General features: G+C 32.7%; 2 protein-coding genes across 2 annotated transcripts in view; one reads left to right on the top strand and one right to left on the bottom strand.

Annotated features, from left to right (window-relative positions):
• The window catches only part of LOC108616801 (uncharacterized), a 55,402-nt gene that overhangs the window by 20,731 nt on the left and 20,347 nt on the right, over nt 1-14,324 (top strand). The window lies entirely within an intron of this gene.
• Nucleotides 8,410-8,902, bottom strand: LOC108614934 (uncharacterized). The gene has a single exon (XM_018009151.2). It carries the CDS (start codon nt 8,861-8,863, stop codon nt 8,468-8,470), a length of 396 nt encoding a protein of 131 aa, XP_017864640.1. The 5' UTR covers nt 8,864-8,902; the 3' UTR covers nt 8,410-8,467.

Here is a 14,324-nt window from a genome sequence, read left to right as displayed (position 1 = left end):
TGGGCATGTGTGGAACATAACTTAATATTAAAAAAAAAAAAAAATTATTTTCATTGATATATTATATATGAAAAAAAAAAAAAAAATTATTTTCATTAATATAAAAAGTGGTTTGTAACTATTTATTCTGACTAACTGTAACTATTTATCTGAAAGCTTAATAAAATGATTTAAACAATAAATAGTTTAAAACAAATTTTTAATTTTTTGTGAAAATGCTTTTTATCACTAGCAACTAAAACAGAAGATAATGAAAAACAATTAAATGTATATTAAGTGTATTTAATGTTTCAGTATAGAAATATTTTTATTAATAATAAAATTAGTTAATACTTTTAAATATAAAAAAATAGTTTTGAGCAAGCCAAGCCTTATTAAAATAATAAAAATATATATTATTATACTTATGATTTTCATGTAATCAACATAAACATAAATATATATTTTTATATAATTTTCATTTAATCTAGGTTAATACAACAATTTAAATATATTTTTGTAACTCTGCAAAAATCTGCTTTGAAGTTTGAAATATTACAAATTTTGTTTTTATTTTGAACTTGGGAAAATTGATTGCAGCCAAATTGTATTTTTATATTTTTGTTTTAATTTTTTTTTTGCAGTACTGCAAATGGCGCACAAGTGTTGCATAACGCGTTCAACTAAGCGTTCGATGGGCGTTTGTCAAACCGGAAACAGCAGTTCGTCCATTTTGATGATTGCATTTCCGTTGTGCTAGCGAAATGCTGAACAATTATTCATTTTATCATTTGGCGCTGGCAAAAGCGTATCTCAGTGTGTGTGTGTGTGTGTGTGAGCGTGCTTCAATGCCACACACATACAGCAGGGCGCATTTCGTGCAATGATATATGTATGCTGCAGTTTTTGTGTGCTCTGTTTTTTAATTGCTATCGCATAACATGAAAGCGAATTTACCATAAATTGCACATTTTCAAGGCAAAACAACAGCAAAACGAGCAAAAGAAAATAATAGTTTTGGCTAAAGCACACACACGCATACACATACGCACACACACTAAATTTATAAAGCACATATTTCGTTTTTTTAATGTTTTGTTTTTCGTTTACATTTTTGTTGTTTTTCTTTTTGTTTTTTGTGTTTGTGGATTACGAAAATCGCCTGCGGATGCAATTAAAAATTTCAGCAATAAACCCAAAGCTTCCTCATACATAATTGTCACAATATATAGCGGTTATAGAGAGAGAGAGAGAGAGAGAGGGAGAGAAAAAAATGAGGGCGAAAGAGAGAGAGAGAGGCAGAGAATAAAATATGCGAGTAGAAAATGTGGCGATGCGCTTTATTTTAAGCTTGTTTAACGATTTTGTTGAATTTGATTATTTATTTTTATTTTATTTTATAAAGTTAGATATAATTAAAAATTAAGATCTAACTTAATTTTAACAGCACTGGCTACTATGGCCTTCGGCTCTAACTTATCCTATGCATTTACATTTATATACATATTTACATTGTTTTGTTGGTTGGGAACTAAATGAGGTGGTATAAATCTGTTATTTTTAGAAACTTGATTATTGAGCATATGTTTTCAGGGGTTGGGTTTGAGAGTAAGGATATGGGGCAGCTGTTGTGGAAGATTTGGGTTTTCAGGTGGGAAGTTGCGGGACAGTTAAGGAAAATATATTTATAAAATAATATATAATATATTTATAAAATATATTTATAATTTAACAATTAATAACAAATCGAAATAAATAAATCATCTTGGAGAATTTTAAAACAAATTTCAATATTAATTTTGTTAATAAAAAGCTAAGATTATTATAATATCACTTGTAATATTATTTGAAATTATTAAATTAAAAAAAAATTTAAAATATATTCTTTCTATATTTATTTAAGATTTTTAATTATTAATATATAATAAATAAGCTGATAGTTATAATTACAATCGAAATCACTATGCAAACTGTTCAATAACATTGGCTGAAATGTTCTAATGAACATTTTCTATGTTATGTCCGGCAGCCATGTTAACCTAACATAGTAGACAACGAAATTTATGTTAAGCAAGGGCAAACTTTTACTGAGATTATCAAGAATGTTATATTTGTTATATTTGATGGCATAAATTATTCAAGATGTGAGTCAATCAACTTTACCGTTTCTCGCACACATGCAAATGCGAAGCATATATGAAATTTCCCCCAGCTCACATTTCATGCATAAATTATTGGAGTATTCCAGTTGTTGTTGTTGTTGTTGTTGGTGTTGGCACAGGGCAAACTTTGATTGATTCGGTTGCTCGAGCACAGTTTTCTGTTCACTCTTTGATAAACTGGCAAAAGAGGGCACAAGGGTTAACGATTGTGAGAGTGTTATACTAGCATATATGTATGTATATACAGGGCATAACTCACATGCTGGGGCCAGCGAATTATTGTTGTTGGCTGCTGCCCTGCAATCGGCCAACCTTTGTTTGCAACTGTAACTCCTCAGTTGACACAGATTGCTACGTGCGATGCGTACACATATTTTGGCATTTGGTCTGCAATTGGCTCGAACTTTGCGCCGGCAAATTTGCAATTTGCTGAGATTGACCTTTGCCTCGGTCGAAGTGCTTTCGTATACGAGAGTGAGCAGAACGACTAGCAATAGAACAATTTTCATTGTGTCAGAAATCGAAAATGATATTGTTGTATATCGCTTGGCATTTATATTGTGTCTCAGCCCAGAGCTAGGCTAATTAACTGTCATCTGTGTGTGTTTACTGAAATTGGACAATTCTGGAAGGTTAAACAAGATACTTTTTGAAATTTGAGTCATGCCAGCAAACACAAACACTTGTACAAATATTCAACAAAATTTGTTTATGTATTTTATGTACCATAATCAAAGGCACACTTAACAGTTTAGCCTATATTCCGAGAAGAATGCAACTTATATGATTATAAATTAATTAAACCACTAGATATTGGTCTTGACTGAGTTTAGCAAACCAAGGGAAATAGGAAAATAAATTGCATTAAGCTTTGGAATCACTCGTGGGACTATGCCTTTTACTTAGCAACCAATATTTCCACAAGTTTCATTAATGTACATCGAGTCTCGTAGCATTCAGCTTTTGTCATGCAGCTGCATTAACTTAAGTTTCATCTTGTGCTTTTGTCACAATGCTTAGAGGAATTGGACAGTTTCTTAATCATTCATATGCTATGCCTTTTATTTGGCGAGTAAATTCTGATCAATATTTCCACAAGGTTCATAGATGTGCTATATATATATGTATCCATCGAATGTCATCATTCAGCTTCTGTCATGTCTCAGACCATTTTGCTTCTTCCATAAATTCGCTAGAAGATCTAATCTAACAGCATTTATACATTTATATATCAGTGAATCATGAATATGTTTTCTATTACATGAACAATGAATTCATATAATTCGAGTCTTGTCTACATCGAGTCTTGTAGCATTCAGCTTCAGCCATAAATTCTCTAGAAGATCTAAGCTAAGAGCATTTATATATCAGTGAATCATGAATATGTTTTATAATCGTGAACAATGAATTTATATTATTCAGTCTTTGGCATTGATGTACCTGATCGAGTCTTGTAGCATTCAGCTTTTGTCATGCAGAGTCTCGTAGCACTCAGCTTTTGTCATGCAGCTGCCCTAATTCCAGTATTGTTTTTGTTACATTCACTAGAAGAGTTAAGCCAGTTAATCACACGTTTCATAAGACTATGCCTTTTATTTAGCGAGTAAATTCTGATCAATATTTCCACAAGTGGTAACATCTACAAGTTGTAGATGTACCATCCATCGAGTGTCATATCATTCAGCTTCTGTCAGTTAGCTTCTGCCATAAGTTCGCTAGAACTTATATATCAGTGATTATGAATATGTTTTCTATTTCATGAACAATGAATTCATATTATTCAGTCTGTGGCATTGATGAGCATTTAGCTTCTGCCATAACCGATAAAAAGTTATCAAAACCAATAAAAAGTTATCGGAATCGATAAAAAGTTATCGAAGTCGATAAAAGGGTTATCGAAATCGATAAAAAAGTTGTCGAAGAGTTATCGATAGCATTGCTTATCGACGATATCGAGCATTGCTTATCGAAATTGATTGGTTGATGGTTTGATGTGTTGAGAGATTGTTTATGCAGCTTAAGCAATGATGTACCTTACATCGAGTCTCGTAGCAATCAGCTTTTGTCATGCAGCCGCCTTAGCTCAAGTTTCGAATTTTGTTTTTGTTACATTCATCACAAGAGTTAAGCACAGTTTCTTAATTATTTATAAGGCTATGCCTTCTATTTAGCGAGTAAATCTGATCAATATTTCCACAAGTTGACATCTACAAGTTGTAGATTTACCATCCATAGAGTGTCATATCATTCAGCTTCTGTCATGCAGTCTCAGAGCATTTAGCTTCTGCCATAAATTCGCTAGAAGATCTAAACTTTATATATCAGTGAATTATGAATATGTTTATATTTCATGAACAATGAATTTATATTATTCAGTTTTAGGTATTGATGACTTTGGCATTGATCGAGTCTTTTAGCATTCAGCTGTTGTCATGCACAGTCTCGTAGCACTAAGCTTTTGTCATGCAGCTGCCCTAATTCCAGTATTGTTTTTGTTACATTCACTAGAAGAGTTAAGCCAGTCAATGTGTGATTACACGTTAATCACACGTTGATGGTTGATGGTTTGATGTGTTGAGAGATTATTGGACATATAGATTTTAAATGCTTTATGTAAGCTTAAGCAATGATGTACCTTACATCGAGTCTCGTAGCATTCAGCTTTTATCATGCAGCCGCCTTAACTCAAGTTTCGAATTTTGTTTTTGTTACATTCACTAGAAAGTTAAGCACAGTTTCTTAATTATTCATAAGGCTATGCCCTCTATTTAGCGAGTAAATCTGATCAATATTCCCACAAGTTGACATCTACAAGTTGTAGATGTACCATCTATCGAGTGTCATATCATTCAGCTTCTGTCATGCAGTCTCAGAGCATTTAGCTTCTGCCATAAATTCGCTAGAAGATCTAAACTTTATATATCAGTGAATTATGAATATGTTTATATTTCATGAACAATGAATTTATATTATTCAGTTTTAGGTATTGATTACTTTGGCATTGATCGAGTCTTTTAGCATTCAGCTGTTGTCATGCACAGTCTCGTAGCACTAAGCTTTTGTCATGCAGCTGCCCTAATTCCAGTATTGTTTTTGTTACATTCACTAGAAGAGTTAAGCCAGTCAATCACACGTTAATCACACGTTGATGGTTGATGGTTTGATGTGTTGAGAGATTATTAGACATATAGATTTTAAATGCTTTATGTAGCTTAAGCAATGATGTACCTCACATCGAGTCTCGTAGCATTCAGCTTTTGTCATGCAGCCGCCTTAACTCAAGTTTCGAATTTTGTTTTTGTTACATTCACTAGAAAGTTAAGCACAGTTTCTTAATTATTTATAAGGCTATGCCTTCTATTTAGCGGTAAATCTGATCAATATTTCCACAAGTTGACATCTACTACACAAGTTGTAGATGGTAATCCATCCATCGAGTGTCATATCATTCAGCTTCTGTCAGTTAGCTTCTGCCATAAGTTCGCTAGAAGAGCTAATCTAAGAGTATCTATAAAATATATATCAGTGAATCATGAATATGTTTTATATTTCGTGAACAATGAATTTATATTATTCACTCTTAGGCATTGATTACTTTGGCATTGATTGAGTCTTGTAGCATTCAGCTTTTGTCATACACAGTCTCGTAGCATTCAGCTTTTGTCATGCAGCTGCCCTAATTAAAGTATTGTTTTTGTTACATTCACTAGAAGAGTTAAGCCAGTTAATCACACGTTTCATAAGACTATGCCTTTTATTTAGCGAGTAAATTCTGATCAATATTTCCACAAGTTGTAACATCTACAAGTTGTAGATGTACCATCCATCGAGTGTCATATCATTCAGCTTCTGTCAGTTAGCTTCTGCCATAAGTTCGCTATAAAAAATATATATTTTATATATAAAATATCAGTGATCATGAATATGTTTTCTATTTAATGAACAATGAATTCATATTATTCAGTCTGTGGCATTAATGAGCATTTAGCTTCTGCCATAACCGATAAGAAGTTATCAAAACCAATAAAAAGCTATCGAAATCGATAAAAAGTTATCGAAATCGATAAAAAAGGTATCGAAATCGATAAAAAGTTATCGAAATCGATAAAAAAAATATCGAAATCGATTTAACGTTATCGACATCGATTAAACGTTATCGAAATCGATAAAAGTTATCGGAATCGATAAAAAGTTATCGGAATCGATAAAAAGTTATCGAAACCGATAAAAGGTTATCGAAGAGTTATCGATCGAGCTGTCTTCTGTCTCTATTTAGCGAGTAAATCTGATCAATATTCCCACAAGTTGACATCTACAAGTTGTAGATGTACCATCTATCGAGTGTCATATCATTCAGCTTCTGTCTCAGAGCATTTAGCTTCTGCTATAAATTCGGTAGAAGATCTAATCAAGAGCATCTATATATTTTGAATCATGATCATGAATGTTTTCTATTTCATAAACAATGAATCATATTATTCAGTCAGTGGCCATTGATGAGCATTTAGCTTCTGCAATAACCGATAAAAAATATCGAAACCGATAAAAAGTTATCGAAACCGATAAGTAGCTATCGAAACCGAATAAAGTTATCGGAATCGATAAAGGGTTATCGAAAGTATTAAGAGTTATCGAAATCGATATAGGGCTAACGAAAGTATTAAGAGTTATCGAAATCGATAATGGGCTAACGAAAGTATTAACACTTATCGAAATCGATAAAAAGTTATCGAAATCGATAAAACAAGTTATCGAAATCGATAAAAAGTTATCGAAATCGATAAAAGTTATCGAAATCGATAAAAAAGTTATCGAAATCGATAAAAAGTTATCGAAATCGATACAAAGTTATCGAAATCGATAAAAATTTATCGAAATCGATAAAAAGTTATCGAAATCGATAAAAAGTTATTGAAGAGTTCTCGATCGAGCATTGCATATCGAAATTATTGGTGATGGTTTGATGTGTTGAAAGATTATTTAAGATTTAGATTTAAAATGCTTTATATAGCTTAAAAGCTTACACAAGTTCTATAGTATTCAGTCTTTGACATTGGTGTACCTTACATCGAGTCTCGTAGCATTCAGCTTTTGTCATGCAGCAGCCTTAACTCAAGCTTCGAATTTTGTATGCCTTCATAAGTATTTAGCGAGTAAATCTGATCAATACTTCCACAAGTTGACATTTACACAAGTTGTAGATGTACCATCCATCGAGTGTCATGTCATTCAGCTTCTGTCATGCAGTCTCAGAGCATTTAACTTCTGTCATAAATTCGCTAGAAGATCTAAACTAAGAGCATTTATATATCAGTGAATCATGAATATGTTTATATTTCATGAACAATGAATTTATATTATTCAGTCTTAGGCATTGATTACTTTGGCATTGATCGAGTCTTGTAACATTCAGCTTTTGTCATGCACAGTCTCGTAGCACTCAGCTTTTGTCATGCAGCTGCCCTAATTCAAGTATTGTTTTTGTTACATTCACTAGAAGAGTTAAGCCAGTTGATCACACGTTTCATAAGACTATGCCTTTTATTTAACGAAAAAAATCTGATCAATATTTCCACAAGTTGACATCTGCAAGTTGTAGATGTACCATCGAGTGTCACATCATTTAGCTTCTGTCATGCAGTCTCAGAGCATTTAGCTTCTGCCATAAATTCGCTAGATCTTTAGATCTAAGAGCATTTATATATCAGTGAATCATGAATATGTTATATATATACATAATATATAATATAATATATATATAATATGAATTATTCCAGTCTTGTCTACATCGAGTCTTGTAGCATTCAGCTTTTGTCATGCAGCTGCCTTAACTCAAGCTGCCTTCACTCTAGTTTTTACCACTTTCACTAGCAGTGTTTGCCCACAGTTTCAGTTTCAGATTCATTCATAAGGCTACGTCATTTATTTAGCGAGCAATTATGACGAATATTTCCAAAAGTTTCAGCCTTTGGCATTCATGCACCTTACTCAAGTGTTATAGATCAATATTTCTCATTTTGAGAACGTAAATCGAGCCCGAGAGCGAATAGGTCAGCTCAAAGTTGAATATTATTACAAATGGATCGGCAAATGAATTAAATGGTTAACAGTTATTTGCGAGGTATGTCAGCAGCATACCTCAAATTTTGTGAGTGAGGCAACAGCTTTTATTTTATATTTTATTAGGTTTATATTATCGACGAGTAAGACAACAACTGTCATGTCATACTTAATTCATCTGAGCCCAGTTCCATTCAGTTTAAAGAAGTTTATAATCTATATATGTTTATTTGCAAATCCATAACAAAATGTAATCGGAAATTAAGTTAACGGCCACGTCTGCCTATGATGATGGCCTGCGCATTGGAAGTGGCACCTGCGGCGCCGGCGGCGCCTGTGGAGCTGCACTGTCGCCGTGTGCCCACTGGAATGTTCGAGCACAAGGATATGGGGACTTGTGTGTAGGTCACGGAACTAACACAGGTATCGTAGCGCACCATGCAACTGTTGGCGAATCGTTTGCAGAGATTCGAGCGTCCATAGCGGGCGCAGACTTCGCTAGTGGCAAAGTAATTGCAATTTTCGAGGACACAGATCCTTGGCGAATTGCTGTTGCCGTTGCCCAAATTATTATTGCCGGTGTTCCAGAATCGCCCGTGTACCAAGCTAGCGCTGGACAGGATTGCTAACAGCGAACAGCACAGAGCTAATGTGACTTTCATGTTCTCGATTTGAATTTAATTCTCAAATGCTTCTGCCAGTATTTATAGCGAATTCAAAGGTTCTTTAATATTAATTGGGTTACGGCTCAATGTCAAACGACATTGATAATTTTTTGTAAACAAATAATTTGTATAGTGTTTGCAAAACAGTTGCGCAAATAAATAATGTTGCCAATTTGCCATTTTTTTTTCTTGGAGCATTTATATTAAAAGCCTAAAATAATACACTGTATGGAATGAATGCCTCACAGAATTAAAATATATTTATGGGCTATTTATTTAACGACTGCGCTTAAAAGTAGGCAACCGTTTTTTGAGTGTTGGATATTTTTTTTTTTTTTTTTTTTTAGTGGGGAAATTTAGTAGATAACATGTTAAAATACTACAAAGTTGTATACTATGTTAATATACTAAAAATATTATATATATTAACATGTCATATATAAAAACATACTACTTATAGTTGAGATATTCTAGATATTAAAGATATTCCAACACGTTTAACTGAAGATCAGAGAAGAAAAAGTCTAAAAATCCCAAGAGCAAATAGAATTGAGCTCAATTCACTTATTGAGAGCATTACATAATCCTAATATTATTGAATTACAATGCATAACGATCTTAAGATGGGCTAAACAACTTTTTCAAATTCCAATTCGGTTGCAGATCACAAAATCAGATAAGAAGGTTATTTGCTAATGGCCTTTCAATAACCAACAGCCACTTAAAGTCCGATCCACACTTGACTATCTAGTGCACTTGCTTGAGTATTTACATCAACACAAAGCTCAAGCAACAACAACAACACACTCCGTTGAAATTATTTGACTGACAACGTCATTTGGGCTACTCGACCCTGTCAGTGTGCTTGGGCCTCACATCAAATTAAATTTCATAGCGATGCGTTCAAATGAACATAAAACACACACAAAAAGACAACAACAAAAGGAGAGAAATAAATAAAACAGTAAGGCGAAAAAAAATAATAAATAAACGCGCAAAGAAAACAGCGCATAAACATTTGAAGCGCGAACGCGTAAAGCTTTTTTTATTGTTGATTGCACTTCTTGTACGAATACTCTACCTGCTTGAGAGTATGATGATGTTGTAAGAAGGTGTGCAATGTGTGAGAGCTTAGTGGAAAAATGTGAAAATGCTAATGATAGAATGGAGAGAAAAGAGATTACTCACATGAGTAGCTTAAAAAATTTCCGTAATATAAACATAAAATATATCGGAAAGAATATGTACATACATATATATATTTTCCATAATAATTTAATGATGCAAAATATTATACTGCTTTTTTTTTTTTAATTTTTACAATGGGCATTTTAATAATTTTTTATTTATTATTTTGAAGTCATAAATCTTAACATTTAGCTCAAAAGTAAAAAATAAAATAAAAAGAATAAATAAACTAAATTAAAAAAAAAAACTATATGTACTATATATATAATATAACATAATAAAAATAAAAATATTGCCTAATTTAATAATTAAATATTATATAAATATTGTATATTACATTTTTTAAATATTTCATGTGGATTTTAAATTGAGAGATTTAAAATTTTGTTCGAAACATGCAAGAAATATGAAATACATAAATATATTATATATAACAAATTTAAAATTTCTTCATCTCTCACTTGAATTAATAATTCAGAAAGTGCATTTAAACATCGAATATAACCAACAATTTTGAATTCTTGCATTGTTTGTTGTTTTTATGTTTTGTTTAAACATTCCACAAACGCACTACAATAAAATGCCGTTGCGTATTGGTCAAGGTTGCAAAATTCGCTGAGTTAATTGGCCTTAAATAGTTTGGCTCAAATCGATGTTGATATATTGATAAAGTGATGCATTGCCCCAGCACTTGCCAAGAACAGAATATCAATATGAAATTTGTGCGGCAACAATGTGCGTGCGTTTTAATTACTTTTTTTAACTGCATAAATTTGCATTGATCTAAAAACTAGGTCACTGAGGGGCACGTAGATGCGAGTGTGGGCGTGGCAGTGTGCACCTCAGGCAAAAACCTCATCAATAACAGCCAGTTTAGTAGAGTGTTTTGCAGAGGTTGCCATGAGAATTACGGCTTAAGACAGGGAGTAGATGACCTTATGAAGTATGTACACATAGTTCTATACTCATATGTATCTACTATACTATATACTCATATGTATCTACTATAACTACATATGTACATTTTAGGTTGAATGCCTAATAGAATTGCTCATAGTAGCGCAGCTCAGGGTATCTAGCTAGTCCATCACTTTTAACTAATGCTCTCCCACTTTATTTCAGTTTTCTACGTCCCCTACAAATTTTGAGCACTTGTAGAACCAATTTAATCGACAATCAAAACTAATTGCCGGCCATTAAATATTAAACAAGAGCAATTTAATTGTCATAAGCGACAAAGTTGAATAAATATGCAAAGACCCATGAATTTTGTAGCGTGCACATACATCATGCAACACGCTTATATCAATTTTGTTGCCACGAATCGTCGGGGGGAATTCCACTTAATACAAAACTGTTCGAGGAACTCAAAGAAAATTGAATTCATTTCGATTGCGGGCAAATGTATCTATCAGATACAAATATATCTTCATATTAGGGCACTCAATTAATTATTGGAGAGAAACTTGAATATGGCTTAAAAGAGTTTTGATTGAGCTAAGAAATTTCAGAGATGGGTTAACAAGCCTGGCAGATACTCCTCATATATATTTATATAACTAGGTGCATAAGTTTTTGTTGTTTGACTGCTGCATGATCATTATTATTAATATATTATATATTTGACTGTTATAATGGCTTCGATGTATATACACCATTAGTTATTTATTACAGGGTATCATCGGTGTTATCTTCATTAGCGAGATTGTCGTAACTTTTAACATTAATTAGCGTCTCGTCGCTGTTCAAGATTAATTTGTGTTTACCGCTAATTAAAAAACAATCATTAATTATAAAAACATTGTTTGCCTTATGAACAATACAATAACAATAAGCTGAAACGATTACCTAAACTATAAATGGGTCCCTAATCAATATTAAAATAGGTATTATAAAACTATTTAGCTTTGGGAAATTTCGTTTATGTCTAATGTAAATTAGTTCATAAAGTGTTCAAAAGGCCACAACAAACACCGCTGCAAAGGTGAGAAATGTGTAGAAATTGGCGATAAAAACAAACGAGACGAAAACCAAACCAATGCGAATGGGAAAGCACAACGGAATTCGAGTATAAATCAAAATAGAGAAACATCAAATAAAAACGAATGTGGTTAAACTTGAAAAGTGGCGCGTGGATGATGATGAAGAAGAAGAAGAAGAAGAAGCAGCAGCAACAGGCAGCCAGCCAGTTAGCCAGGTAACCACACAGGCATCTGCCTCATTTTTTGGCCTTAACTGCCGACCATTTAACGGGTTTTTCGCTAACAGGAAGCTCTAGCAAAGTTGATCTTATCAACTGGTTTCTTGCATCTTACTTTGGTCAACGCAATGCCATTGATTGCCGCGCTCCATTTGTCTATGTGTGTGCAATAAAATTGTTTAATTTACTCGCCAGATGAGGCTTATTCATTTGCCAATTGAAATTCGCGTGATGCTGCCAATGCGGCAGCTCCCCCTAAATGAGTAGAGGCCAATGCATTGGGGATCTCTGACTGCACAATACACTGTTTTAGTTGGTGTGAGAGTAGGTGGGAGTTGTAGAGAGTGGAGAGGTGATTTTTTTTAAAGGGAATCTAAAACTGAAGAGGAGAGCTGCAGCCGCAGAGCTGGAAGAAGGTAGAGCTGGCATTCTTATACTCAGTTCAGAATATATATATATATATATGATTAACTGAGAATTGTCTTAAGGAAGTTTTGGAAGGTTCTCTGTCTGAAGCAAGAATCAAAGCGAATCACATCAGAAGCGCTCTCTCTGAACTTTATGAAAACTATGATTTATAACAGCAGCTTAAAGCTGTTCAATATGCCAGTTAATAAATTTTCCTAAGCCCATTTCTTTGACTGCTAAAAATCAGAGTTTATATTAATTTTTGTTGACCCTTTATATGACTTGATAAAAGAAAAGCCAACAACATTATAAAATTTAGTAAAATTTATATACATTTTTTAAACAACTTCTGCCAGAGCCACCCCCCATTGAAACACAATATCGAAATCCAAGATTCAAAAGTTTATTTTGCCAGTTTCAAATAACATCAACATATATACTCTTCTCACATTACAAACAGCGTATATCAACTACAACAACAAGAGACTTTCACTTTCGACCGCTTGCATTTCGTTCGAATCAGTTTCATTGTTTTTCTATTTTCTTAGTTTTAGTTAATGTTGCTGTTGTTGTTGTTGTTGTTGTTGTTGTTGTTTTTTGGGCAGGTCAGTTGCTGTTGTAGACATGGCTTAAAGCACAAATCGCCGCCTGCAAAAGAGTTTGCAATGCTTGAGCGAATTTGCGATTTGGGCTGCTTTAGATATCGGACTCATATAATTATTGTGTTTTATACATACCCTGTGCTTAAGAAATTAACCAAAAAATGGGCATTATCAAACTGATTGCACTTAGAGCTTATGTAAGCTGAGCAGAGCGAGAGCTGAAACAGTAGCTAAGTTGGCTTGAAAGTTAAGATCAGCAGAAAAGTAAATGATTTTAATAAAGGCTTATATTTGGGAAATTTTACTGATTTTTTTAATACTTAGTTCATTTTCAAAATATTTTATAGATATTTAAGAACTTTTAATTAAAACGGCATATATTTATAAAAATATATAACAATTCTTGAAATTATATTTATTATTCATTTAACATAATTGAGTGTCTATAATAATTAATTACAAATTTCTATTTTTTTTAGAGCATCCTTCGAATATTTTAGTGTTTTATAGACATTCAAGAACTTTTAATTAAATAGGCATATATTAAAAAAATATATGATAAATTAAATATATTCATAGTATTCTGAAAAGAATTTTTATTATTCATTTAACATAATTAAATGTTTTTTGTTTTTTTTTTTTTTAATAATGATTTTTTATATTTTGATAACATCATTTAAATACTTAGTTTAAATTCCCACTCCCATTTCAATTCCAGGATATCTGCCAGTCAATCACTTTCGTTCACAACATTCTTGCTTGTTTGTTTTGGGTTAGTTGACTGATATACGCGTCTAATGGCCAGGCCAAGTAGCTCTGGTTGCATTGTGCTCGGACTCTGGCCTAAGAAAATGTTGTAATATAATTTTAATTTGTACCAGAAATGATTGCCAATTGCCGCCGCTTTTTGTTGATTATACAATTTTTAAGTCTCACTCTCTTTGTTGTTGCTGTCGATGTTTCAGTTATTGTTGTTGTTAATGTTGAGGCGTTCACCGTTTTGGCTTTCAATGAAAGTGCTTGGAGCACTTAAAGTTTTGAGTGCTACTTTAACTAAAAT

This window comes from Drosophila arizonae, chromosome 5, assembly GCF_054131065.1.
Source record: "Drosophila arizonae isolate 15081-1271.41 chromosome 5, UAZ_ARI_1.0, whole genome shotgun sequence".
Taxonomy (NCBI): domain Eukaryota; kingdom Metazoa; phylum Arthropoda; class Insecta; order Diptera; family Drosophilidae; genus Drosophila; species Drosophila arizonae.
This window is presented reverse-complemented; position numbering and strand designations above follow the sequence as displayed.